Here is a 25583-nt window from a genome sequence, read left to right as displayed (position 1 = left end):
TTAGTTTTTTTCAGGAAATGTCATTGATTTCTAAGGATGTATGTTGGATCTTATGGTACTGGTTTGATAACTATCAAGTGTCCTAAAATCCATTGCCCCTAAATTTCGAAGACGGTGACAGTACCTCAAAGCATTGTAGGCCAAGAAGGACCAGGACAGCTAAACATGCTCCAGCACCCTATTCAGAAGCAGAGAGGGTGCTACTGCAGCTATCACAAGGACCCTTCACCTCATTTTGTTTTCAATGTGGTATAGAGGACAACTGCCCTGGTGCCCAGTTCACTATTGCAAACGTTGCTGCAGGACAGCAAGTACCCACTGAAAATGTAGGGGAAAATAAATGTACCTCACTGCCTTTGAGCAGAGCGGTGGACTACGTCATAACACCACTGCCCTTGGAAAGGACCATGTCTACCCTACCCCCTCCTCCTTTTAGGAGCAGATAGCACTGAAGAGGCTACACAGTTATGGAAGTTGCTTGAATACATGCGTTTTCAACTCCGGAGAAGGTTGGATCCTGGTGATCTGGGCTTGGATTAGAGTCCTGAGTCTGCATATCATAACTATGCTTGCAGTGATCAAACATCTACATCTGCTACTCCAGGAACTCAGCATGAGCAATAACACAAATGCCATTAATAATTACGCGAGCTGTGAAGTGCCAATACCAAGTATTTTTTTCTGTACAACATACCTGCCTTCCTTTATTCTGTACAACCCACACGTCTACTTCTTCCTCAAATTCAAGCAAGCACCCCAACCTGCCTTCACTTTCCTCCCACTCTGCTCATTCTTAATATCCTTTCCCAAACTTTTGTCCTAGATTTCTGTTTTTCTGCCCCCTGTTCTTCATTTGAACTTGCACAAAGCTCACTGGTGGCTTCTATGAAGATTACACCGTTTCAAGCGCTACAGGACATCCATAATGGTTTGGAGTTTACTGCGCTTTGAATCCTCTCATTCCAATCAATCTGCCTCGTTTCCCGGGCTTCTCTATTTCAATCATGCCCCTCCATTTTCTCCACATTAAGTTTGTCGAGTCCAGGCCTTCATTCCCGCAAGATGGTCTCAAGGGCACCCTGGGGGGCGCTGGGCATAATTTGGGTGTGGGGGTGATTGTCACTCCTCAGATGACACTGCGCAGCGCGGCTCTAGGCGCTGCTTGGGTGAGGGCAGTTCTCTGGCTATTTTCTTTTCCTGACTACAATCACAAGCTGCCAGAGGGAGCTCCGATGCGATTAGCCCAGCAGTCAATAGATTCATCTAAACCCACCATTCACTAGATTAATCTCACCATAAGTGAGGTTAAAATGGCCGGCCCTCATATGACTGAGGAAGGTGCCCAGTGAGTCCCGAGAACTTCACTTCGACCTGCTGAAGGAAAAGAAGATCTATTAACACAATCACTCAACTACTGTTGTAGCAGTCAGTCCCGAGAACTTCACTTCGACCTGCTGAAAAAAAAGAAAATCTATTAGCACAATCACTCAACTACTGTTGTAGCAGTGAGTCCCGAGAACTTCACTTCGACCTCCTGAAGGAAAAGAAAATCTATTAACACAATCACACAACTACTGTTGTACCTGTGAAAAATACAGAGAACTGCCTCCCAGTCAATCACTGGCCTCAAACTGTCATCGGAACAGCAGTCTGCAGAGAACTGCCCTCACCCAAGCAGCGCCTAGAGCCGCGCTGCGCAGTGTCATCTGTAAGGAGCTAGACTTCCAACCATGGGGAAGAGACAGGGCAGGAGGGCGCGCAGCTGCCCTCAAAGACAGCCCTGCCCCTTCAGGAGACTGAGGAGAGACAATCACCCCCACACCCAAATTATGCCCAGCGCCCCCCAGGGTGCCCTTGAGACCATCTTGCGGGAACTGGAGATGTTGTATTCTGTGATTAAAGTCGTAAGAGATGTGGCGCTAGCCCTGCAGACTGTGTGCTCTGTTGGCAGGCATCTCTTTGAAATGTACAGATGGGGGCAGCAATGAGCTTCAGAGGGTCTGCTGGTCGGCAACACAGAACAGATCACACCCACCTGCTTGCCGCGACTGAGGCCCTACATTTCTGTGATTAAAGACCTAGCAGTTGGGGTGCAAGCACTCTCAGGACCCTGTACAGAGTCACAGGCTCTGCTTGCTTGAAACTTTGTGAAATATACAGATCGTGGCCACAATAAACATCAGTGGTGTCTGCTGGCTGGCTATAAAGTGCGCCCCGTACAGCAGCACTGGCCTTTGACAAACTACTTTTTTGTGTCATAATTTTTAAGCACTTCAATGTTAACTTTCATCTCGGGGATGGGTCAAGGTGAATGAATTCCAGCGGAGCACGTCTACTTATGAAAACCGAACAAAATGTAATTTTGACACTGAATTGTATTTTGCGCCGGCCCTGAATATCTCAAAGAAAGTGTGTGCAACTTATTTAACTGTCTTTGAATAAACGCGAGATTCCCTGCAAAATTGTCATTTTTTTCACACGAGACTTGAAATGTTGCCTTCAATTTTTACAGGTCGCATACTGCAATGTGGAGAAAGAAGCCGTTCCTGGGCTCATTTGCATACCCATAATGCCATGGTGTGCAACTGCTACTTTGGGCTGGGTTATTCTGTTTAATTGTGCTCCTGCTCGTGCAGTGATATGTTTGTAAGTTGGGGATGGAAAGCACAGAGTCCACGGATAGTGGGCCTTTCTCTGCAAAGTCACCCTTGGTGTAAAATATTTCCACATGAGACCTTTATATAGCGCGTCGTAGTGAAAACTTTTAGTTCGCCAGCATTGCATTATAGCGTCTGGAGTTTCCTCTCGCAGGTGTCCAGGGACAACACTGCGCGACTCGAGGCTGCCGCAGCATCTGAGGGGGGCTCCTTCAGAGCAACAGCGAAGGGCGCCGGCCGATAGAGGGAGCTCAGTCTCCGGCTACACTACAATCACAAGCCGCCAGAGGGAGCTCCGATGCGATTAGCCCAGCAGTCGATAGATTCATCTACACCCACCAGTCACTAGATTAATCTCACCATAAGTGAGGTTAAAATGGCCGGCCCTCATATGACTGAGGAAGGTGCCCAGTGAGTCCCGAGAACTTCACATCGAGTGTTTCCGAGCAAACAGTAAAACTTCATTTCTGTCCACCTCACGGTCAGTCTGTACAAGAAATAAAGATTATTTCAAAGTTACTTTGGCGGGGCTTGCTGGGCTTGCTTGTGTGCTTCCCAGAGAGACAGGAGATTGGGAAACGCGCGCGGCGCCGATCGCTTTCCAGAGCGTGCGCGTGACATCTCCTGTCTCCTGGGAAGCAGACCCGGCAACAATAGTATCGCGCCTGCGCGATGGCATATGGCTTCGCCATATGCATCGCAGGCGCGAGACCTAAAAAGCTAATCTGGTATCAGTCAAATAAACACATACTTTGGAGGTCAGAGCACATTCAATAGGGCCTGGACAGAGGGTCCTGTGCACTAAAGAGTCATACAACCAGCAACTAAGTCATCAAAAGGGTATACCGCACGCCAGTGCAATTGAAGCGCATGAATCTCTGTACGGACACTAGTTGGCGATGTGGAGGTGCTGAAGCAACATTCATCCATTTGGCATGGTCCTGTAGGGAGTTAACAAATTTTTGGCTGGAAATACTCAGGCACATAGGTGACATTGTCAGCACACCTATCCCACCCACTCCACTAGTGACACTGTTAGGCTATGTCGGGGAATTACCGGTGGGTTCCCGTAAATTAGTGGCGATGTTGTTGCTATTGGCTAAGCGGCAGGTGGCAATACATTGGAAGAGGAAAAGGCCATCAACAGGTCTCTGAATTGCTGCGAACTGTCAACCTACTGCAAAGATCAGCTGTCCCGATATTGGGAATTACAGCCCTGTCTCTCCAGACCAGCAGACATTTGGGAGCCGTATGTGGTGTGGTTGGCGACGTGAGGCGCGGATGTAGCCGCTGCTGTGGAGGCTTAAATGTATATTATAAAGTGATAATTGTGGAGGCGATATCTGTGTCGGAGCGTGCACTGAACAGTTGAACATCGAACAGTAAAGAAATGTTAGCTGGATGTCACGGAGTTGATATCTTGGATGAATGCAGTGCATAAAGGCGTTTGTGTGCAGTTGGGGGTTGGGAGGGTAGATAGGTTAATGTTTGAACTGGACATATTGACGGCGCAAACACGTATTGCATTCCGAAATAATCATTTAATTTATCCTGTTGCTCAATATAAAAGATTGTTGCGAATCGCTATAATTGTGTGCATTACGCTGCCGAACCCCTGGGATGTCGGAGTATCAGCTGTGTATCATATCAAATCACATTTTTGTTAAACGCTGCCGGCCTCAGGGTTGTAGGCGAAAAGACGCTGTGTAAAACTGTTAAACTGCAATAAACATTGTTGGAAAAAAAAAAAAACTAAGTCATCAAAAAGTGGCAGCAAAAAGTTATTGAGTGTAGGAAGCTGGCTCTCTATATAGTGGACCAAACCGAGGTACACAGAGTAGAGATTCATACAATCCTTATTAGTTTACAGAGGGAAAAATGATAACATTAAACGCTCTTTTTTGTGGTAGTTTGGCCAAGAAGTTAAGGCTTATCAGAGGATATTGCTAAGCATTTGTTTTACTCACAGAGGCAATACAGTTATATTTTGTATATAAACCTGGATACCAAGAACTTAATTAACAGGTAAGTACTTTTTAAATATCTATTATTACAGCCAAGCAAAATGTTTACTTAAATGCATCTTCACGCGCAATGCTTCCTATGGGAGAAAAGGCTTATGTTGCAGACATTTCTTTTACGGTCGGTTTCTGGGGGTCTCCATCGGGACGCAGGGTCGTAGGAGGCCAAAATCCAAAGTAAAGTACCACCAGCAGTTACTGGTTACCTGCCCTAGAGCGTCTGGGTGCAGAGCTGCTGGTTGGCTTGGTAGCTGTGCGGGCTACGCCAGTGGAAAGAAGGGGGCAAACACAGGGAGATGATGGACGGAGAGCTGAAACTATTCAGACACTCACCCTAGTCACAGACCTGGGTTGAATCCATCATTGTCTGGGCATGAGTAACAGGGTAAAGACTGATTTGCATATGGCTGGGCCTGAACTGGGATGGCAAAGTGAGATAAAGAACGATAATGGATTCAACACATATTTGTGACTGGGGTCGAGTGTCTGAAAAGTTTCAGCACTCTGTCCATCATCTCCTTGTGTTTGCTTTGTTCACCCTAAGCTGGAAGGGTATGCCCAGACGTGGGTCCCTTGCTTACTTTGCCACTGGATTCAAGCTAGCCTATCTGATGAGTTTGCAGTGGAAAGAAGGGGGGCCACCTACAAACAGGCCGCAGATGGGGACTTAAGAATAAATTCAGGAGCTCCCAACCTGGGGCTCGGGTCAAAGAGCTCTGGGGGGCAAGGTGGACCAGCCGATTCCTCGGTTCGCTCAGGTGCAGAGTGGAAAGGTCAGCTGGGGACTGTGCATCCTAGGGAGTTGCGGGTGTCATTCTCGCCGGTTTAAGGTGCATAATCAGGCCAGCTGCGCTGCTCTAGAGGTGGGTCTCTGCAGTGCGGACCTTCCTCGCTGGCTGCTCGGTCTGGGGGTAATGGGACTCTCATGGGCTCTGTTTGCTGCAAGAGGTCGGGTACCCTGGGTAGCTCTTCCTGGGGGGCTGCTGCTTCAGGCCTGCCAGGAAGCGGCAACTTGGTGAACCCAGCTTTGCTTCTTTGGTGTCCATGGACTGCAGGGGAGTAGCTCCTCTACTCCAAGGGAGATTGCTAGCAATTTGCATAGGGCTGGTAGTCTCCTGGGGTTCTTGGAAGATCTTCAGCTGCAGGACAAGTCAGTTGCTCATGACTGACAAGACTGGGGTAGACAGGCAGTGTTTGGCACCAGAGGTACACAGCAAGTCTTCATTTCTGGCTTTTCTCTCTGCTCTTCTTTGTCCTCTTTTTCTGGATCTGTTGAATCCAAGTTCCTGGTGTCAGGGGTGCCATCTAAATACTCAATTTAGGGGAGTAAAGGGGAGTGACAGGCAGCAGGCTTCTTACCTTTAGGGTGTCCACACCCTCTATATTACCACTTCCTATGTGATATGGGCATAACCCTGACCCAGGGACCATAATTTCACCAAAAGAAAGATTGTGGAATTCTAAATTTCGTGTTCACATCAGGTAGCCCACGTTAGGGGTGGAACTAGCCGGAGAGGGGAACTTGCATCCTGACTAGCTCATTTTTACACCTGTCCTGGTGCCAATTGGGCGCAGCGAATGGGGTAGCATTTCCCCTGTCTGGGGAAGCCTTGGGTCACATATTCAAAGCGTAGAGGCCTTTGAAGGCTCCTGTCTTACATGCTGATCACTTAGCCATCCTGCTTGGAGGTGACAAAATCTGTGGCCGGAGCAGGGATTGCTTTCTGCCCTCATAGAGAGCGGGCTCTCACCTGCAGGGGGTCAGAAACCTGTCTGCGGTGGTAGCCTGGTCTACACCAGTCCACCATTATAACTAGTAGCCTGTAGGTTTTCAGGGGGCACCTCTAAGGTGCCCTTTTGGTGCATGTATTAATAAATCCATGAAGCACACACAACTAAGGGGGAAGAGATTACATTGCTACACCAGACTCCCCACTAGATATCCAACAACAGACAAGAGGAGTAGGAGTACTGAAAAACAAACAGCTAGTATATTTTGTGGAATGGGTAGAGAGTGCCTCCAAGGGAGTTTGTTCAAAAAAGTATTTTGATATTTTGAAAATTAATTTTTAGTATAGGATACTTAATAATCCTGATTGTGTTTAGTTCAGTCAATCATATATATAAGCTTCTGACTTTTCAAACATGAATACAGTAAACATTTAACATTAAACAGTAACAACAAGCAGGTGTATAGGCAAAATATTGTTTTTTATCAAAAAAATCACAAGTGTTATAAAATACAAATATATAGACAGGAATACAGGAAGAATACAATGGATTGAAGTAAATTTCTCTGTAGAACCTGTAGACACCTATCCAAAACATAAATGTTTTAAATTCTCATTGGAAAAGAGTAATGGTCGACGTTTTGGTCTCTTATGGGTGATTCCTTGAGACCATCATCAGGCCTGATCAATAGATATTTGTAAGGCCCTTGTTATATTGGTCCACGAGGAGATAGGCAAGGTGTTTGGTGAAAGGTGGTTGAACTATCGCCCGCAGTTCTATACACAGGGTCCTTTTGCCGGCAAGAATGAAATAGTTTAAGGCTTCAAGGGTAGTCGTCGTCTAAGGATCTCATCAGAGTACAAGGGTCATATCATATGGATGTTAAAACTGCCTCACAATCGGGATAGTATGGAGCTTAAACTCAGAAGATTTGGAGATCTTTCTGAGAAAGGAGATTGGGCAATCGCAGTCAATGCGGCACAATTGTAGAATGGAAAGGTTGCATTTAATGTAAAGATCGTCTTTTGATCGATCTGATGTTAAGTTTAAGTCGTTTCCAACGCTAGGAATCCACCGAATGAAGGAGGACTCTACCCTTGAAGCCTTAAACTATTTCATTCTTGCCGGGAAAAGGACCCTGTGTATAGCACTGCGCGCGATAGTTCAACCACCTTTCACCAAACACCTTGCCTATCTCCTCGTGGACCAATATAACAAGGGCCTTACAAATATCTATGAGGCTGTGAGAAAAGCAGGTGAACAGTAAGACTCCCACAATGCAGGAAATTTGCAATCTCGAATTATTTAGTGGCAATAATAGGACAACCAGGGTTCCAGAGTGGAATATTTTGAGCGCCAGATGAATACAATACACATGTTTTACCTCTTACCTCATGATCTCTATTTGATCTTACTTAAAGCAAAGACTTCAGCAAATAGGATTAGGCCATATACATTACAAATTTCATTAAGACACTCACAGTACCTGTTCACTTATTCCTGTCCCTCCATAAACACAAACAACTCTCAGCCCCACAGTCTTGGATATCTTTTTACACTCTTTGGTAATTTGCAAAGCCAGCTCTCGGGTTGGAGTCATAATAACAGCTGCACAAAAAGAAACATTTTTAAATTCACAAAATATGATTTACATGAATACTTTTCAAACAGTAGCAAACTTAGTTTCATAAAATATAGCTATCAATCATACTTTTACACAATATATGAATATATTTTAATCTAAAACGTGCGAATGTATTTATTGTCTCTGTAAGGTGAGAGTTTGATGGCTCAAAGGTATGCCAGGTATGGCTAAAAAGCACTTTGTTTTAAAAGAAATAAAAAACACATTTTCTACACAACGCGACTCTCTTGGATTGAAAAGGAGTGTCTTTGCAAGAATATGAATTGGAGAAAATTGCTGACTGCACAAGGATAAAAGTGACTATGTGATGTGCACTGGTGTATTTGTTCTTTGTTGATGTGACACACTGCAACACTGTTGGTGGGCAGATGGTCCTTTTCTAATGCTTGAGGTGGATAAGCATTTAACACCAAGATTGCACTCAACACTCAACATTTGAATTTCATATATAGGTGAATCTTTTTTCTCAAAGGAAGGAGACCTGTTTTGATGTGCAGATCTGGTATAGCAAATCCGCCCTCTTGTGATGTTTGCATGCCAGATAGAACATCAAAGATATTAAAGAAGCAGCATGGCATAACTAATTGAGAAAAACAAAGGTCATCCTAGCAGGTATTTCAGTGCTAACACAGAGAAAGGGAGAGGGATCTCGATGGTAGAAGGTCAGGTAGTGGCGCCATAACTTCAACACAACTACACATTAGGGAGAAAGAATCATGAGAAGACTTAATGTAATTAAAAGGATTAAAAAATCTCAACAATCATTCACAAAGGTGAGAAATGCACTCCAAGTGCGCACACACACAAAAATATAATACAGGTTAATTTAATTGAGACAGTTATGGTAACATTTCATTACCAAAATTAGAAGCAAAGGTATCAATTACCATTTTGTAAAACGTTATGAAATGACTTCGTACTTGTATAACGCACTTAAACCTTGAGGCGTCTTGGCGCTGTACGCATACCGCTGTGGAACCCTTCCTGGCTTTTCCCTGTGAAAAATGCCCACTCCTGGGCACCCCCAAGGTGAAGCCAGGCATCCCAGCGCTTTTGGGGGCGTTATGAAGACTATTTGACTGAACATGCATATGCTTTACCAGTGATACTCAAAGTATGGCCCGGAGCCACATGTGGCCCCCCTGACCTAGACAACAGCAACACTAGGCTGCCCCTTACTCGACTCAGCACTAACATCAAGGAGATATTAAGTAAAAACGCAAGCATTTATTTGAAGGGTAATCACAGTTAAAGAAATAAAGTAACTAGGACATCTTGTACCGCTTAACTTTAGGAACAATTTGATTTTTAAAGATATCTTGAGCAAAAGTGTAAAACTATGATGAATTCTCTTCAAAATCCAAAAAGTGTATTTTATTAGCATGCAGAACTGTTTTATCTTAGTACATCCGATATCAGTGCTTTGAGAAGCTTTTTCTTTTAACGTGATAGTTTTCAAACAAGAATTTCAAAGCATTCATTTTTACATCTCCCCCACCACCCTGACAACAATGCCAACAGTGAACCAAGAGGCACGTCAGTTATTGCACTTTTTGGGTGGCCTGGGTTTCTATTATACATGAACAACAATATGGCTTATTAAATCAGGAGAAGTTTTCTACAGCGCAAATCCTAAAGTCCTGTATTTGGATGTCGTCTTATATTTGATAATAAACAAAAAGGAGAGAAAGTGAAAGAAAATAATTGCCTAGGATCACACATTTTGGTTAAGTGGGGAAGCTGTGATTAATCCCAGGTTTTCTGGTTTCACACTGTGCACTTAAGCCATAACCCAGCCCGCCACCATGGCTGGCATTAACGCGGCCCTTGGTCACTTCACTGGCCACATTGTTTGGCCCATGGGAAAGTCTTTGGGACAACCAAAGCTTTAGACTCTTCACAGTGGAGTATCTATATGGCTGGGCTGAACAAAGAAGAACTTATGTTACTTAAGGCGCCAGTCTTAAAAGAGGATGACACTATTGCCTTGTCAAAGGTCCACAAAAGAGAAAGGCTGCTTTGCCTAGATGATTTAGCTGTGGGTGGGTTTTAGTATTAGACTAGTATGGATGATCTTGTTTAAGATGCACAGTGACTTTGTGCACCTACAGGCATCCTAGTCACATGTGATTTGAGCTAACTATTTCACATTGGATATCAAATTACCTGATTTGCTAGCGCACAGGTTCACAAAAGGTGACATTGTAACCGTAATCAATTTATTCATGACTATTAGTCCATGATGGTGAAATATAAAACCAAGGAAGGAAATGATGGGCTTTCCAGGCTGGTAATGCCTTGTAAGTATGTTAATTAGCTAAAATGCATGTGTGCGTGAATGTTAACGAATTATTTCTGCCAATGAACACACTGGAAAGGGTTGGTAATTTACTTTTGCCAGTGACAGGAGTAAGTCCATTTCCAGGGTGGGAAATTGTATTGCACAGACCCCAAAGTGGGTGAGGATGTAGTGCAAGAGGTCTCTTCAAGGGGGAAACATTACCCCATGGGGTAAAAAAGTAAATTTCGCAAACTGAATACCATGATCACTTCTACATATGGAAATACTACTATGTAGCTGCAAGAGGAAATATACAAAAGGATTCCAGTATGCCTGAAAATCTGCGACGGTCGCAGGTTTCGGGACAGAACCTGAGAAACATTTGTGAATTTCCAGAATCCAGAAATCTTCCCCAGATCGGTCTTAGATCTGTGGGTGCAAATCAGTACATGCTTTTGTAAATAAGGACATTTCTGCCTCGATGACCAGTGTCGCTCTCCATAGGTTGACACCATTCAAACATTTCTTCCTACATTGGCTTCTTGTTTTTTCCATTCAGCCATCCATGATCCCCTCTCCCTACTCCGCATGTAAGCCTAAACAGTAGTCAGGGGTCTGGAGGTTACTTTTTGTTCGTTATACTCACAGGCAGAAAGCAGGGCACTGCCTTTACTGGCTGCTAGCATAAGGAGAAAAAGATGGCCTATACTGAATGTTGTCCCTGAGATGCAAAGTTAATTAAAAATTTTAATTTTTTAAATAAGATTTGCACACACTATATGTCTGCATACACTAACAGGTTCTGACGAATTTGCTAGTCAAGAAAATAGGACTCAAGAGTTGCTGCTCTAACGAACTTCAGTTAGAGTGATGCCTTTACTGCTAACTGTCCCAAGTGAGGCCACTCAGTTTTTTTACCATATATCCACACCAATTACAAGGCACTAAACCAAACGGGACCTGAATACAAATTCCAAACAGAATGCCATTGCAGGCTGCGAGACATTGTGCAAACCATATTTGAAAAAATGCCAGGCAGACTCCTCTGTGCCATGCCTAAGACACTACATAAGCTATATGTAAGACACTACCTAAGCTATATGTAAGTCACACCTACAGCAGGCATTGGAGCCCTAATGCAGGGTGCATTATAGCACATGAGGACATAACTACATGAGCAGATATGCCCCTGTAATGTCTAGCTCCATTGCTGGATATTACAAGTGAGCAGGGAAGGCATTTTAAGGTATGTACTGGGCAGTGGTCAATATGAGTTTCCCAGCTACATAATGGCTTCACTGAAACCTATGGTGTTCAGTATCAAACACCACGTATAAAATAACCCACACTGATTCCAGTGATTGATGTATTACTACAGACACCGAGAGGGTACCTTAGAAGTACCCCCTGAAACCTACCAGTCCTCTACTGTGCTAGCAGACTGGTCCTGCATAGCCTGCCACCATACACTAGTTTGACCCCTTAGGAGGTGTGAGCCATGCTCTCAAAAGTCAGCAACAATGCCTGCTCTGACCGGAGGTGTTTACACCTTGTCCAAACAGGATGGCTAGTAAATTAGCATGTGAAGTCAGGGAGCTTCAAAGAGCTCACCGCCTTTTTTATGCAAGCCTGGCTTCACCCAGATCTGGAAGATTCCACCCCCTGCCCTGAGGCCCATTTGTCACCAAGATAGGTGGGAAAATTAACTTTGTAGGATGCGTTTTCCAATGCCAGGTTGGAAACACATCTAGGGTGGGCAGCCTGAAGCGAACACCAAGATAGGAATGTCACCATCTTGTCTGTGGTGGAATTAGGAATTCTGCGACAGGGCGATGCCCAATCCCCAAAGGAAGTGGTTATCTAGGGGTGTAGTGACTCCAAGGGTAATTAGTCCATTGGCTACTACCCTTCACTCCCCTTAACGCCTCTTGATTGAGGATTTAGGGGACCCCTTGACACCAGTAAATCAGATTCAACTACTTGGAAGCGAGGAAGAAAGAAGATGGACCGGAGAGAGCGCGAACTGAAGACATGACCCAAAATTGGCACAAAACCCTGCTAGGCTTCTTGTACTTTGACCACAACTGGACCGACTTACCTCGGACTCATTTAAAATCTCATTCTACTACTTTAATCTCCAAAATAACCCTTTCTAGACTTCCTTCCTCTATCCCCTACTTGGATCACCCCAAAGCCAATTTTAATACTATGATCTCCCAAACAACTTTTAAATTCTTCTCTCACCTATCCCTCCTTTGACTCATCCCAAAACTCATTTTACTACTGTGATCTCCCTAATCCATTTTGAGAGTTTCTTCCCTCCTCCATCTTTCCTTGTACTCATCCCAAACCTCATTTTACTACTATGATCTTCCCTCTCCTATCCCCCCATTATCCTTTTCAATCCAACTAACAGACTCACATGTCCACTGCTCAAAATAACTTATATTTCACTATCCGATACCGCCACTTATACTTTCCGGGTTCCGGAGAAGCCTGCTACTCGCAAAAAAGCGCTTTGATGCCTCATCAGGGGTAGTAAGTGCTATATAAATACAATACATATGGTACACTGGCATCTCTTGGGACAGCCTTCCTCAGAAAACATTAATATATGCAATGTCTCAAAGCCGCAAAGAGGCTTAAATAGGTTTCAACTTGAAAGCATGCTTTGGTGAAGCCTGCGATGGGAATAATGTGCACAAGCAATTTTTATCGCTCCCAAATACTGAAAGTTTGAGAAGTCACTATCTCTGGGTCTGATTCAGTGAAGTGGTAGATCATATTGAGGGTAGTCCTCTTATTTACTTTTAGGGAATATTAAGCAGGAAAGCAGGAGCCCAACTGAGGGATTGGCAACTTTAGAATGTGTTCACTCAGCCAACAGTTTGGTTTCAGCCGTACGATATAAGTTCCACCTACTTGTCTGGACTCTCAAAGTGCTGCCTTCCCCACAATCTTTCATGCAGGCTGCAAGTCTGTGCCGTAAGAGCACTTGCAACAATATAACATTATTGTGCATCAATATAACATTATTATGGCTCACATATAGATCTCCGTAATCTATAATTGAAAGTGCTTTTTCAGAATGCGTGGTTTTAATAATCCTTCTAATCGCAGACACGTAGGTTGCTAAGGCAAATCTTCATAATTATGCACTTCGGTCCCGCCTTCCTCACTTTCGTGTTTGCTAAGATCGGGAGCACAGGAGGGCAATGAGGATCGGGAATCATCACTCACAGACAATATGCTGCTTTTCTTCTTCTATACCTGAAGGATTGGGGAAAGGCTAACCTTGGAGCTATATGGACAGGCATCGGGTTTACTAATGAACTGGTATAAGTCTTCCAGTTTATGATACGGGATGCTGACACTGACAGCTATGGGTGTTATCCCAGAGTTTCAAGTACTTATGTGTACATATTTCTGCAGCTCCAGCATTAAGCTGGGAGCTTAACTTGGCTCCCTTTATTGTCCATCTGCGGAAGGACTTCGGTCATGGGATACCATTCTCATGGACACTTTTGGTTGTATCGCAATAGATCGACTCTTCAATATTATTATGGTTATTAGGGTTATAAGGGTTATAAGGGGTTTGGGAAAACTACAATGAATCTAAGGTGAGAAATGTGTTTAAATCATGTATAAAGATAGTCTGGGAATAGCCAGTATTCACATTTATTATTGAGCTGCACAACCACCAGTTATAAATGGAGTGATTCTTCATAGCCAGGGATGACCTGGGGAGATCTAAACGGGTTCAAGCAATGATCATTGCTAATTTATTTATATGGCTTACAGTTTCTCAACTGTCTCCCAAATTCTACTAAAGTTGTGCTGAATTGCTAGCAAAATGCATTATGTTGGATTAGCTGCATAATAAACTAAAAAGAGGAACCTGTTGTGGTGTTCTACAGTGCTATGGTAGCTGTTGAAACTTGAAAGGGTTTCTTCAGGAGAATCTCATTGTGATTTATAAATTGAGAGCTGTATAGGAACCAAGCCACTTCAAACTATTTCATTTGCTTTCTTACAAATAAGAGATATACCATTCCCAATTCTTTAAATATTTACAATGTTGTCACCAACTAGATCAGTATCTGACTAACCGGTAACAACCTTAATGTTTCAACTGAAAAACGTAATCCATACAATATATAACAAGCACTACATTTATAAAAACACATAAATAATACATGTACAAACAAACTTGTGTCTACCACTCACAAAATGTCCTCAATCTTATAATTAGGCACCACCAAGTGTCGTGCAAGGCCATAAAAAAACCTTTTTTTCATATACAATTGCAAAATTAGCCATCTAATTTCCTAATTGGTGGTAACTCTTTTCCTAGGCCTATGTTCAAAAAGAGTATTGTACTAAAGTACAATTGCTTCCCAATGCCCACGATATTGCAAATAGTTTGGTAAAGTGTTTCTGGCATTAACTGCTAGATTGAAGAGCGCAAAACTTGGCCTAGAAGTGATTAAAAAAACAGATACGAAAATAAAAACAGCAAGACTTCCTGCCAACAGACAGTACACATATCTCATAAGATGCCTGAACTGGGCGGGTACCATTACAAAAAGTTGCAAAACGTGATGGTGTGCAAATACTTCATAAAGTAACATTTAAAACAAGAAGTCAGTGGCGTACCACCCAAGTCTAAAAGTGAAATTAAATTTAAGCCAGTTGCAACATCCCGCTCTATATTCTGTAATCTAGAACGCCTGGCATGACCTCCACAATGATTATGTTGCGTTGGAAAACAATTCTAAAAAGACCGTACCCAGCCAAACTATTTATTTGTTTTATTTTGAATGTTGTATATAGCGCAAACATGACCCTTGGGGGTATAAGAGCGCTTTGCAAGGGAAGAAAGATGAACAAAAGAACACTGTATGCCATAGTTATGCCATGCTGGAACTTCTGGAGGATCTGTTACAACATGAGAGCTCCAGTTTCTGGGCCAGATGCACAAGTTACTACTTGTGTAACGATATATCTGTAAGAGACATTAGTTAGTGATAGATTCCTTACCTTAGAATATCCCCAGGCGTCCGACTGGATCCGTAAATTTTTGCGTAGCAATACCCCTGCGCGCTGGTAGGCGTCGTCTGCGGCTCCGCGTCCGTCGTCGGCGTCGTGAGCGCCGGGATGACGTCATCGGAGTATATAGACGGCGCCCATGCGCGCTGACGTCAGTTCTGATAACACAGCTTTTCCGCGCCAGATACGCAGAGCCATGATAGAACTAACACTGGTGCCATGAAACTAGGGCCCTGAAAGGGGATGACCTTAACCCTAAATATCGGTTCGCAGAACGGGGAGGATGGGAGGGCGGTAAGGAATCTATCACTAACTAATGTCTCTTACAGATATATCGTTACACAAGTAGTAACTTGTGCATCTGAAAGAGACACGTTAGTGATAGATTCCTTACCTTAGAATAGATACCCCAGCAATACCAACCCCGGTGGTGGGTCTGCGAACCAATATCACACCAGAAAGTCCTGGAGGACGGAACGGCCAAAGAAGCCATCCCTCCGGACTTGACTGTCCAGGCAGTAGTGTCTTGCGAACGTGTGCAGCGAGGCCCACGTGGCTGCCTGACAGATGTCCTGCAGGGGGACACCGCGGCCCAGGGCAGTTGTCGTTGCCCGAGTGGAATGAGCCCGCAATCCAGCCGGGGGCTCCTTCCTCGCCATGGAGTAACATGCTTGGATGCACAAGATGATCCACCTGGAGATGGTCCTCTTGTGTACAGCCTTTCCCTTCTTCGCGCCCACGTAACCAACGAAGAGTTGGTCATCCACCCGGAATTGGCGAGTGCGGTCTAGGTAGTAGGAGAGCGCACGTTTTGGATCCAGACGGTGGAGCCTCTCCTCCTCTTTCGAGGGGTGCGGAGGCGGAAAGAAGGTGGGCAAGGTGATGGACTGCCCGATGTGGAAGGCCGTGACAACCTTGGGCAGAAAGGAAGGACGTGTACGTAACACCACCTTATCAGGATGAACAGACAGGAAAGGTGGAGAAGAAGAAAGAGCCTGGAGCTCACTCACCCTCCTGGCAGAGGTGATGGCAACCAGGAAGGCCGTCTTTAGAGTAAGGAGACGAAGAGGGCAGTTATGAAGTGGCTCAAAGGGAGCACACATCAGATAGGTGAGAACCAGATTCAAGTCCCACTGGGGCATCACGAAGGGGACAGGAGGGAACATGTGTGTGATGCCATTCACAAATCTACTCACAATAGGGGACTTGAACAAAGAAGGTTGATCTGGTAGCCTCAAGAAGGCTGATAGAGCAGAAAGGTACCCTTTAAGAGTGCCCAGAGCAGAGCCCTGCTGGGCAAGGGAAAGAAGAAAGAGCAGCACTTCCGAAAGGGGTGCAGAGAGAGGATCCACAGCCTTTGCTGTGCACCATGCCACAAATTTGTTCCACCGGCAGGCGTATACCGACTTTGTGGAGGGACGCCTGGCTGCCAGAATGATATCACAGACTTCGGGAGGCAAGTCAAATGGCCTCAACTGCCGCCGCTCAATCTCCAAGCTTGTAGGTGGAGACTGGACAGGTTCGGGTGCAGGACCGTCCCCTGCTGCTGCGACAGAAGGTCCTCCCGAAGAGGCAGGGGGATCGACTGACATGCTGAGTAGCTCGGGATACCAGTACCTTCGTGCCCAGTCCGGAGCCACAAGGACGACCTGGGCCCGGTCGCGCCTGATCTTCTTCAGCACTCTGGGCAGAAGTGGTATAGGCGGAAAGGCGTACAACAGACCGCAGCTCCACTCGCGACGAAAAGCGTCTCCGAGCGAGTGCCGCCTTGGAAACTCCAACGCGCAGAACTGCTGACATTGCGCGTTCTCTTCTGTGGCGAATAGATCTAACCAAGGCTCTCCCCACTGTCGAAAGAGACCTTGCGCCACATCCGAGTTCAGACGCCATTCGTGATCCATCATGCACCGGCGGCTGAGTTCGTCCGCCCTGGCATTCAGAGAGCCTGCCAGGTGTTGAACCACCAGGGTCACGCCCTGATGTTCCAGCCACTGCCAGAGGCGCAGAGCCTCCTGGCAAAGGGTCCACGACCCCACACCGCCCTGTTTGTTGCAGTACCACATGGCGGTGGTGTTGTCGGTGAACACTTGCACTACGCTCCCTCGGACAGAGGGGAGGAATGCCTTCAGTGCTAGACGAATCGCCCGCAGCTCCAGAAGGTTGATATGGAGCCGGGACTCCGCCGGAGACCAGAGGCCTCTGATCTCCGCCTCTCCCATGTGGCCTCCCCAGCCTTGGAGGGACGCGTCCGTCACAACTACATGCTCCGGCTGGGGTAGGGAGAGGGGCCTGCCACTGACCCAGTCGCGGTCCGTGAGCCACCACTGCAGTTGCTTCGCAGTGCCCTCCGAGATCAGGACATGATCGGACAGGTTGCCCTGATGCTGGGCCCACTGAAACTTCAGGTCCCACTGCAGAGCCCGCATCCGCCACCTGGCGTGACGCACCAGAAGGATGCAGGAGGCCATCAGTCCCAGAAGCCGCAGCGTCAACCTGACCGAGACCCGGGATAACGGCCGGAAGACAGGAATCAGAGCCTGAATATCCCGGACCCGCTGCTCGGGTGGGTAAACCCGAAACTGCGCCGAGTCGAGAACCGCTCCGATGAAGAGGAGCTTCTGAGAGGGACACAGGTGTGACTTCGGCACATTGATGGGGAACCCCAGCAAGTGCAGGAGGTCGGCCGTAGTCTGGAGGTGGCTGACGACTGTCTGGGGCGAGCCCGCCTTCAACAACCAGTCGTCGAGGTAGGGGAAGACTGACACCCCTTGCCTGCGCAGATGGGCTGCGACCACCGCCATCACCTTCGTGAACACCCGTGGGGCGCTGGTAAGGCCGAAGGGGAGCACGGTAAACTGAAAGTGCTCGTGGCCTACCGTGAACCGCAGGTAACGCCGGTGGGCCGGCAGGACGGGGATGTGGAAATAGGCGTCCTGCAAGTCCAACGCTACCATCCAGTCTCCTGGGTCCAGGGCAGCCAGGACCTGAGCCAAAGTGAGCATCTTGAACTTCTCCGTACGGAGGAAGCCGTTGACGTTCCGCAGATCCAAGATAGGGCGTAGGCCCCCTTTGCCCTTCTTGGGTACCAGAAAGTAGTGGGAGTAACAGCCACGTCCTACTTCTGGCCCAGGAACGCGCTCGATGGCCCTCTTGGCCAAGAGGGCCGAAACTTCCTCTTGCAGAAGTTGCAAGTGATCCCCCGACACACGGTGGCATTGAGGTGGCATGGATGGAGGGGAAGACTCGAAGGGGAGGGAGAAACCCCTTCGGACAATTTGCAGCACCCACCTGTCCGAAGTGACTGTATGCCAGTGGGAGAGGTGATGGCGAACCCTGCCTCCCACAGGCGTCACATGGGCCTGAAAACTCGGACTAGGAAGGTTTTGAGGCAGGGGCTGCTGAGGGAGGTGTGGACTGGGCTCGCCGCTGTCCCCGACCACCGCCACGGCGGTTCCCACGTCCGCCACCGCGTTGCTGTACATTCTGCGGCGCGTGGCTGACGGTACGTGGTGGGGCGCCCCTTCCGTGGCCACGAAAGGAGCGAAAGGCACCCGATTGCTGGCGTGGGGCCGTAAGGCCCAAGGACTTGGCCGTGGCCCTGGAGTCCTTGAAACGCTCCAGCGCATGGTCTGCCTTGTCGCTGAAGAGGCGACGGCCATCAAACGGCATGTCCAGGAGGGTGGCCTGGACATCGGCCGAGAAGTTGGCGGACCTCAACCAGGCGTGGCGTCGAACCGCCACCGTCGTTGCCATCGCCCTGCCCAGTGAGTCCGTGGTATCCAGCCCACACCGGATAGAAAAACGTGCTGCATCTCGGCCGTCCGCAAGGGTTTGGCTGAGTTTAGCCCTGACCTCCTCAGGGCATTGTGGCAGCACCTCCGCAACCGTGTCCCACAGAGTGTGGGTGTAGCGGCCCAAGAGACAGTTGGTGTTTACTGACCGTAGCCCCAGGCTCACAGACGAGAAGACCTTCTTCCCGAACTGCTCATATCTCTTGGATTCCCTGTCGGGCGGGGCCGACGGGAATGCGGTCTGGGAGTTGGAGGCCTGGATGACCAGACTCTCGGGGGTGGGGTGGGTGGACAAAAAGCAAGGGTCGCCCGGTGCCGGGCGGTAGCGTCTGGCCACGTTCCTGTCCACAGGGGGGCCTGTGGCGGGCTTGGACCAAGTGCCCAGAAGAACGTCACACAAGGCCTCGTTGAACGGCAGGAGGGGCTCCGCGGAGCCGGACTGCTGTTTGAGGACCTCAGTGAGGAGATTAGTCCTCACGGCCGCGACGGGGAGCTGAAGGTTTAAGGCCTTAGCTGCCTTCGTCAACACTACACTGTAAGCAGAACCCGCCTCCGAAGCCACAGTCGGGGGCGACGTAAATCCAGTGTCTGGCGAGGTGTCAATACCACTGGCCTCCCCAAGCTCATATGTCCAGTCCTGATGTGACTGGCAATCACGTGCCAGAGGGTCCTCGGACCCCTCCCATTGCTCCTCGTCACCCGGCTCCTGAAGACCAGGATTAACAGCCAGGGCCTCCTCGTGGAGATAGAACTCTCCGAAGGCCGACGGAATCGGCGCCCAGCGGCGCCCCTCCGACTCCTGAGCAGGACCGTAGGAAGCATTGGGGTCGGCAACCACATCGGCTGCCGGGGATGACACCTGAAGGGACGGCGCCGGCGAGGTCGTAAGGTCGACCGGCGGGGTCCCGGATCCGGGGCCGGATCCAGCGAGGTCGCGCGGCGCCGGGACCGAAGTCGCCAGCGGCGCCGGGACCGAAGTCGCCAGCGGCGCCGGGCCCGAAGCACCCGACGTCGTCGGGGCCGAAGCGCCCGACCCGGAAGGACCTCCATACGGAGCCGATCGGCCCGAAGGCGCCACGGGAACCGACTGAGGAGGGAGGGCCCTCATGGCCATGAGGTACCTCTCGACCTCCTCCTGCGACGCGCCGTGCCCAGGGACCCGAAGGTGTGGGGCAGGCGGCGACGCTTGCGACTCCCGCGGAGCCGCGTGGGCGGTGTCGCCCGAGTCCCCGGTCGCATCGTGCGAGCGACGGGGCGGGTCGGAGGATCGATGGTGTCGCTCCGACCTCTCATGCCTCTTACCTGAGGACTTGGAACCAGACGATCGGTGTCCACTCCCGGAACGTCGATGACTCCGACCTCGCGACCTGTCCCTCGACCTCCCGTGGGACCGGGACCTGGAGCGGCGCGGGGCCGACTGCCTCAGCTCGAGACGCTTGCGGGACCGCTCCCGCCTAGCCTTCGACGTCAGGGCCCGGCAGTCGGAGCAGGTTCGATCGTCGTGGTCGAGGCCTAAGCACTTCAGGCACCGGCGATGGGGGTCCGTGACCGACATGAGTCGGCCGCACTTCGAGCAAGGCTTGAACCCGGGCATCCCTGGCACCGATAGTCGAGGATCGACTAAGTAGAGGATCAAAAAGATCGAAAAAGTTTTCAGTCAAAAAGTGACTGGGGGTAGAGCTTCTTCCGGATCTGCGCTAGCTGGCGCGGAAAAAAGAAGAACTGACGTCAGCGCGCATGGGCGCCGTCTATATACTCCGATGACGTCATCCCGGCGCTCACGACGCCGACGACGGACGCGGAGCCGCAGACGACGCCTACCAGCGCGCAGGGGTATTGCTACGCAAAAATTTCCGGATCCAGTCTGACGCCTGGGGATATTCTAAGGTAAGGAATCTATCACTAACGTGTCTCTTTCAGATAACGCAGGGTATTGTGATGAAGGGCTTTGTGAGTCATGCAAGCGATTGCCTAGAAAGGCTGAAGACTTCAAGATAAATTCAAAGTAGTAAAAAATATCTCAACCCCAAACACCAAGCATATCACTTCCATCCTGATGAATGTAAGACAAACAGGTCAGTCTCTATAGGACCAGGCAGGCCTGCAGGAAAACACTCTGAATGAGAATGGGAACAAAAAGATTGTCTTCTGCCTTGAATAGGTCTCTGAATTTCGCAGGATACCATAGACAGCGGGAACATCTTAAAACTATTGAGTATAATACCACCGCTGGCTCTTTTTACCACTGGAAAAGAACATCTCGAGCGAGGTTACCCTTATGGATTTGTTCTCCCCAGCTATTGCATTTATGGTGCTAAATAACCCACAGGGAATTTCCATCTCACCCTATGTTCAACCCTGCTATCATCCTCCACTAGAAAAATTGTACTTTAAATACCTCCACAAGACCTCAACTACAGGTATTTTCAATACTTAAAGGAGCACTTTGCAAATCATCAAAAATTGCAACCAACAATCATTCCACCTGAGCTGCCTTGCCTCCAGTGGAACCTTAGCCAATGGTACACTCTCAGCCCCCGGATGACTAGAGGTTATTTTTTTCCTCATAGTTTTATATGGCGCGAACTTTCAAAGGTATTAGGTGTGTGAGCGCTTTACATGAGCACCAGTTGCGTTACACAGGGACACATTCATTTTTGTTAGGCACTGGGAGATGAAGTGATTAGCCCAGAATCACAGGATGCTGAGCATCATTGCCAAAACTCTAGCCCAGTTACCCAGATTTGAGATCGACGGCCCTTGCCGTTAGGCTACACCTTCTTCCCTGAATTGGCTGCCGCAGGCTTTGCAAAAAGAATGTAAGCTCCTTACAAATCTGCTCATGGAACATAGCAGAGGCAAAATCTAAGTTAGGGGATGGGCATCCCCGCTGGTATGAAAGAACTGTTTTGTGTCTCTTCGGGAAACCTTGGCAATGACCCCTCTTCCAGTCGCAGGTTACATGCATTGCATAATTCCAGGAATCAAGCAGTCTGAGTACAGGAGATAAAAAGGTCTTGTGGTATAAATAAATCTATCTTCAAAAACTGGAGTAGACACACAGAAACTGACCAAGTTATCCCAAACCTGGAGCTAAAGAGGTGGGGCGCACATTGGCAAACATCTGTAGCCTTGATAAATGTCTATATTCATCCAGATCAGGACACAAAGAACAAGTTACTTACCTCAGCTAACGATATATCTGTAAGAAACATTAGTTAGTATTAGATTCCTTACCTTAGAATATCTCCAGGCGTCAGTCTGGATCCGGAAACTTTTGCGTAGCAGTATCCCTGCGCGTCGGTAGGCGTCGTCTGCAGGCGTCCCCTGCGGCTCCGCGTCCGTCGTTGGTGTCGTGCGCCGTGATGACGTCGCTGGAGTATATAGACGCCGCCTCCACGCGCTGACGTCAGTTCTTTGCACACAGCTTTTCCGCGCCAGAACACGCAGAGCCATGTGAGAACCAACACTGGTGCCATTTGAAACTAGGGCCCTGAAAGGGATGTCCTTAACCCTAAGTATCAGTTCGCAGAACGGGGAGGATGGGTGGGTCGGTAAGGAATCTAATACTAACTAATGTTTCTTACAGATATATCGTTACCGAAGGTAAGTAACTTGTTCATCTGAAAGAAACACGTTAGTATTAGATTCCTTACCTTAGAATAGATACCCCAGCAATACCAACCCCGGTGGTGGGTCTGCGAACCAATACATTCCTACACCAGAAAGTCCTGGAGGACAGAATGGCCAAAGAAGCCATCCCTCCGGACTTGACTGTCCAGGCAGTAGTGCCTCGCAAAGGTGTGCAGCGAGGCCCACGTAGCCGCCTGGCTAATGTACTGCAAGGGGACTCCCCGGCCCAGGGCAGTAGTAGCCGCCATGGCCAGAGTGGAATGGGCCCTCAGCCCAACAGGAGGCTCCTTCCGAGCCAAAGAGTAGCACGCTTTGATGCACAGAACGACCCACCGAGAGATGGTCCGTTTATGTACCGCCCGTCCCTTCTTCGCACCCACGTAGCCAACAAACAGTTGGTCATCCACCCGGAACTGGCGGGTGCGATCCATATAAAATGAAAGCGCACGTTTTGGGTCCAGACGATGGAGCCGCTCTTCATCCTTTGAAGGATGCGGAGGCGGGAAGAAGGAGGGGAGGGTGATGGACTGCCCGATGTGAAAAGCATAAACTACTTTGGGCAGGAAAGAAGGTCTAGTCCTCAGAACCACCTTGTCTGGATGAATGGACAAGAAAGGAGGTTTGACAGAAAGAGCCTGGAGCTCACTCACTCTCCTGGCAGAGGTGATGGCAACCAGGAAGGCCGTCTTTAAAGTCAGGGGACGGAGAGGACAGGCATGAAGTGGCTCAAAGGGAGCACACATCAAGAAGGTGAGAACCAGGTTCAAGTCCCACTGAGGCATCACAAACGGAACAGGAGGATACATGTGTGTGATGCCCTTCAAGAATCTCGTTACAATAGGGGACTTGAACAAAGAAGGTTGATCAGGCAGCCTCAGAAAGGCCGAAAGGGCAGAAAGGTAGCCCTTGATAGTGCCCAGAGCAGAGCCCTGCTGGGCAAGAGAAAGAAGGAAAAGAAGAACCTCAGAAAGAGGGGCAGAGAGAGGATCCACAGCCTTTGCTGTGCACCATGCCACAAACTTGTTCCACCGACAGGCGTATACCGATTTCGTGGAGGCACGCCTGGCTGCCAGAATCACATCACAAACTTCAGGAGGCAAGTCAAATGGCCTCAACTGCCGCCGCTCAATCTCCACGCATGGAGGTGGAGGCTGGACAGTTTCGGGTGGAGGACCGTCCCCTGTTGCTGCGACAGAAGGTCCTCCTGAAGGGGCAGGCGGATCGGGGGACCGACTGACATGCTGAGTAGCTCGGGATACCAGTACCTTCGAGCCCAGTCCGGAGCCACAAGGATGACTTGGGCCCGGTCGCGCCTGATCTTCTTCAGCACTCTGGGCAGAAGTGGTATAGGCGGAAAGGCGTATAACAGACCGCAACTCCACTCGCGCCGAAAGGCGTAGCCGTGCGAGTGCCGTCTTGGAAACTCCAACGCGCAGAACTGATGACATTGCGCGTTCTCTTCTGTGGCGAATAGATCTAACCAAGGCTCTCCCCATTGCCGAAAGAGGCCTTGCGCCGCCACGTCCGAGTTCAGACGCCATTCGTGATCCATCGAGCACCGACGGCTGAGTTCGTGCGCCCTGGCGTTCAGAGAACCTGCCAGGTGTTGAACCGTCAGAGTCACGCCCTGACGTTCCAGCCATTGCCAGAGGCGCAGAGCCTCCTGGTAAAGGGTCCATGACCCCACCCCGCCCTGTTTGTTGCAGTACCACATGGCGGTGGTGTTGTCCGTGAACACCTGCACTACACTCCCGTTGACAAAGGGGAGGAACGCTTTCAGTGCCAAACGAATCGCCCGCAGCTCCAGCAGGTTTATATGGAGCCGGGACTCCGCCGGAGACCAGATGTCTCTGATCTCTGCCTCTCCCAAGTGGCCTCCCCAGCCCTGGAGGGACGCGTCCGTCACAACAACGTGCTCCGGTTGGGGAAGGGAGAGGGATCTGCCTCTGACCCAATCGCGGTCCGTAAGCCACCAATGCAGTTGTCTCGCAGTGCCCTCCGAGATCAAGACGCACAAGTTACTACTTGTGTAACGATATATCTGTAAGAGACATTAGTTAGTGATAGATTCCTTACCTTAGAATATCCCCAGGCGTCAGACTGGATCCGGAAATTTTTGCGTAGCAATACCCCTGCGCGCTGGTAGGCGTCGTCTGCGGCTCCGCGTCCGTCGTCGGCGTCGTGAGCGCCGGGATGACGTCATCGGAGTATATAGACGGCGCCCATGCGCGCTGACGTCAGTTCTGATAACACAGCTTTTCCGCGCCAGATACGCAGAGCCATGATAGAACTAACACTGGTGCCATTGAAACTAGGGCCCTGAAAGGGGATGACCTTAACCCTAAATATCGGTTCGCAGAACGGGGAGGATGGGAGGGCGGTAAGGAATCTATCACTAACTAATGTCTCTTACAGATATATCGTTACACAAGTAGTAACTTGTGCATCTGAAAGAGACACGTTAGTGATAGATTCCTTACCTTAGAATAGATACCCCAGCAATACCAACCCCGGTGGTGGGTCTGCGAACCAATATCACACCAGAAAGTCCTGGAGGACGGAACGGCCAAAGAAGCCATCCCTCCGGACTTGACTGTCCAGGCAGTAGTGTCTTGCGAACGTGTGCAGCGAGGCCCACGTGGCTGCCTGACAGATGTCCTGCAGGGGGACACCGCGGCCCAGGGCAGTTGTCGTTGCCGTGGCCCGAGTGGAGTGAGCCCGCAATCCAGCCGGGGGCTCCTTCCTCGCCATGGAGTAGCATGCTTGGATGCACAA

The 25583-nt window shown here is 48.8% G+C and overlaps 1 protein-coding gene across 1 annotated transcript in view; it reads right to left on the bottom strand.

Moving 5' to 3' along the window:
• The window catches only part of DDX46 (DEAD-box helicase 46), a 970300-nt gene that overhangs the window by 387658 nt on the left and 557059 nt on the right, over positions 1 to 25583 (bottom strand). The window contains exon 11 of the mRNA XM_086931496.1: positions 7896 to 8017. Coding sequence (XP_086787622.1) covers positions 7896 to 8017 — 122 coding nt within the window. The remainder of the gene's footprint in view (positions 1 to 7895; positions 8018 to 25583) is intronic.

Source organism: Lissotriton vulgaris, chromosome 7 (genome assembly GCF_964263255.1).
Source record: "Lissotriton vulgaris chromosome 7, aLisVul1.2, whole genome shotgun sequence".
NCBI lineage: Eukaryota > Metazoa > Chordata > Amphibia > Caudata > Salamandridae > Lissotriton > Lissotriton vulgaris.
Note: the sequence above shows the minus strand (reverse complement) of the source record. Positions and strands in the feature narration are given on the sequence as shown.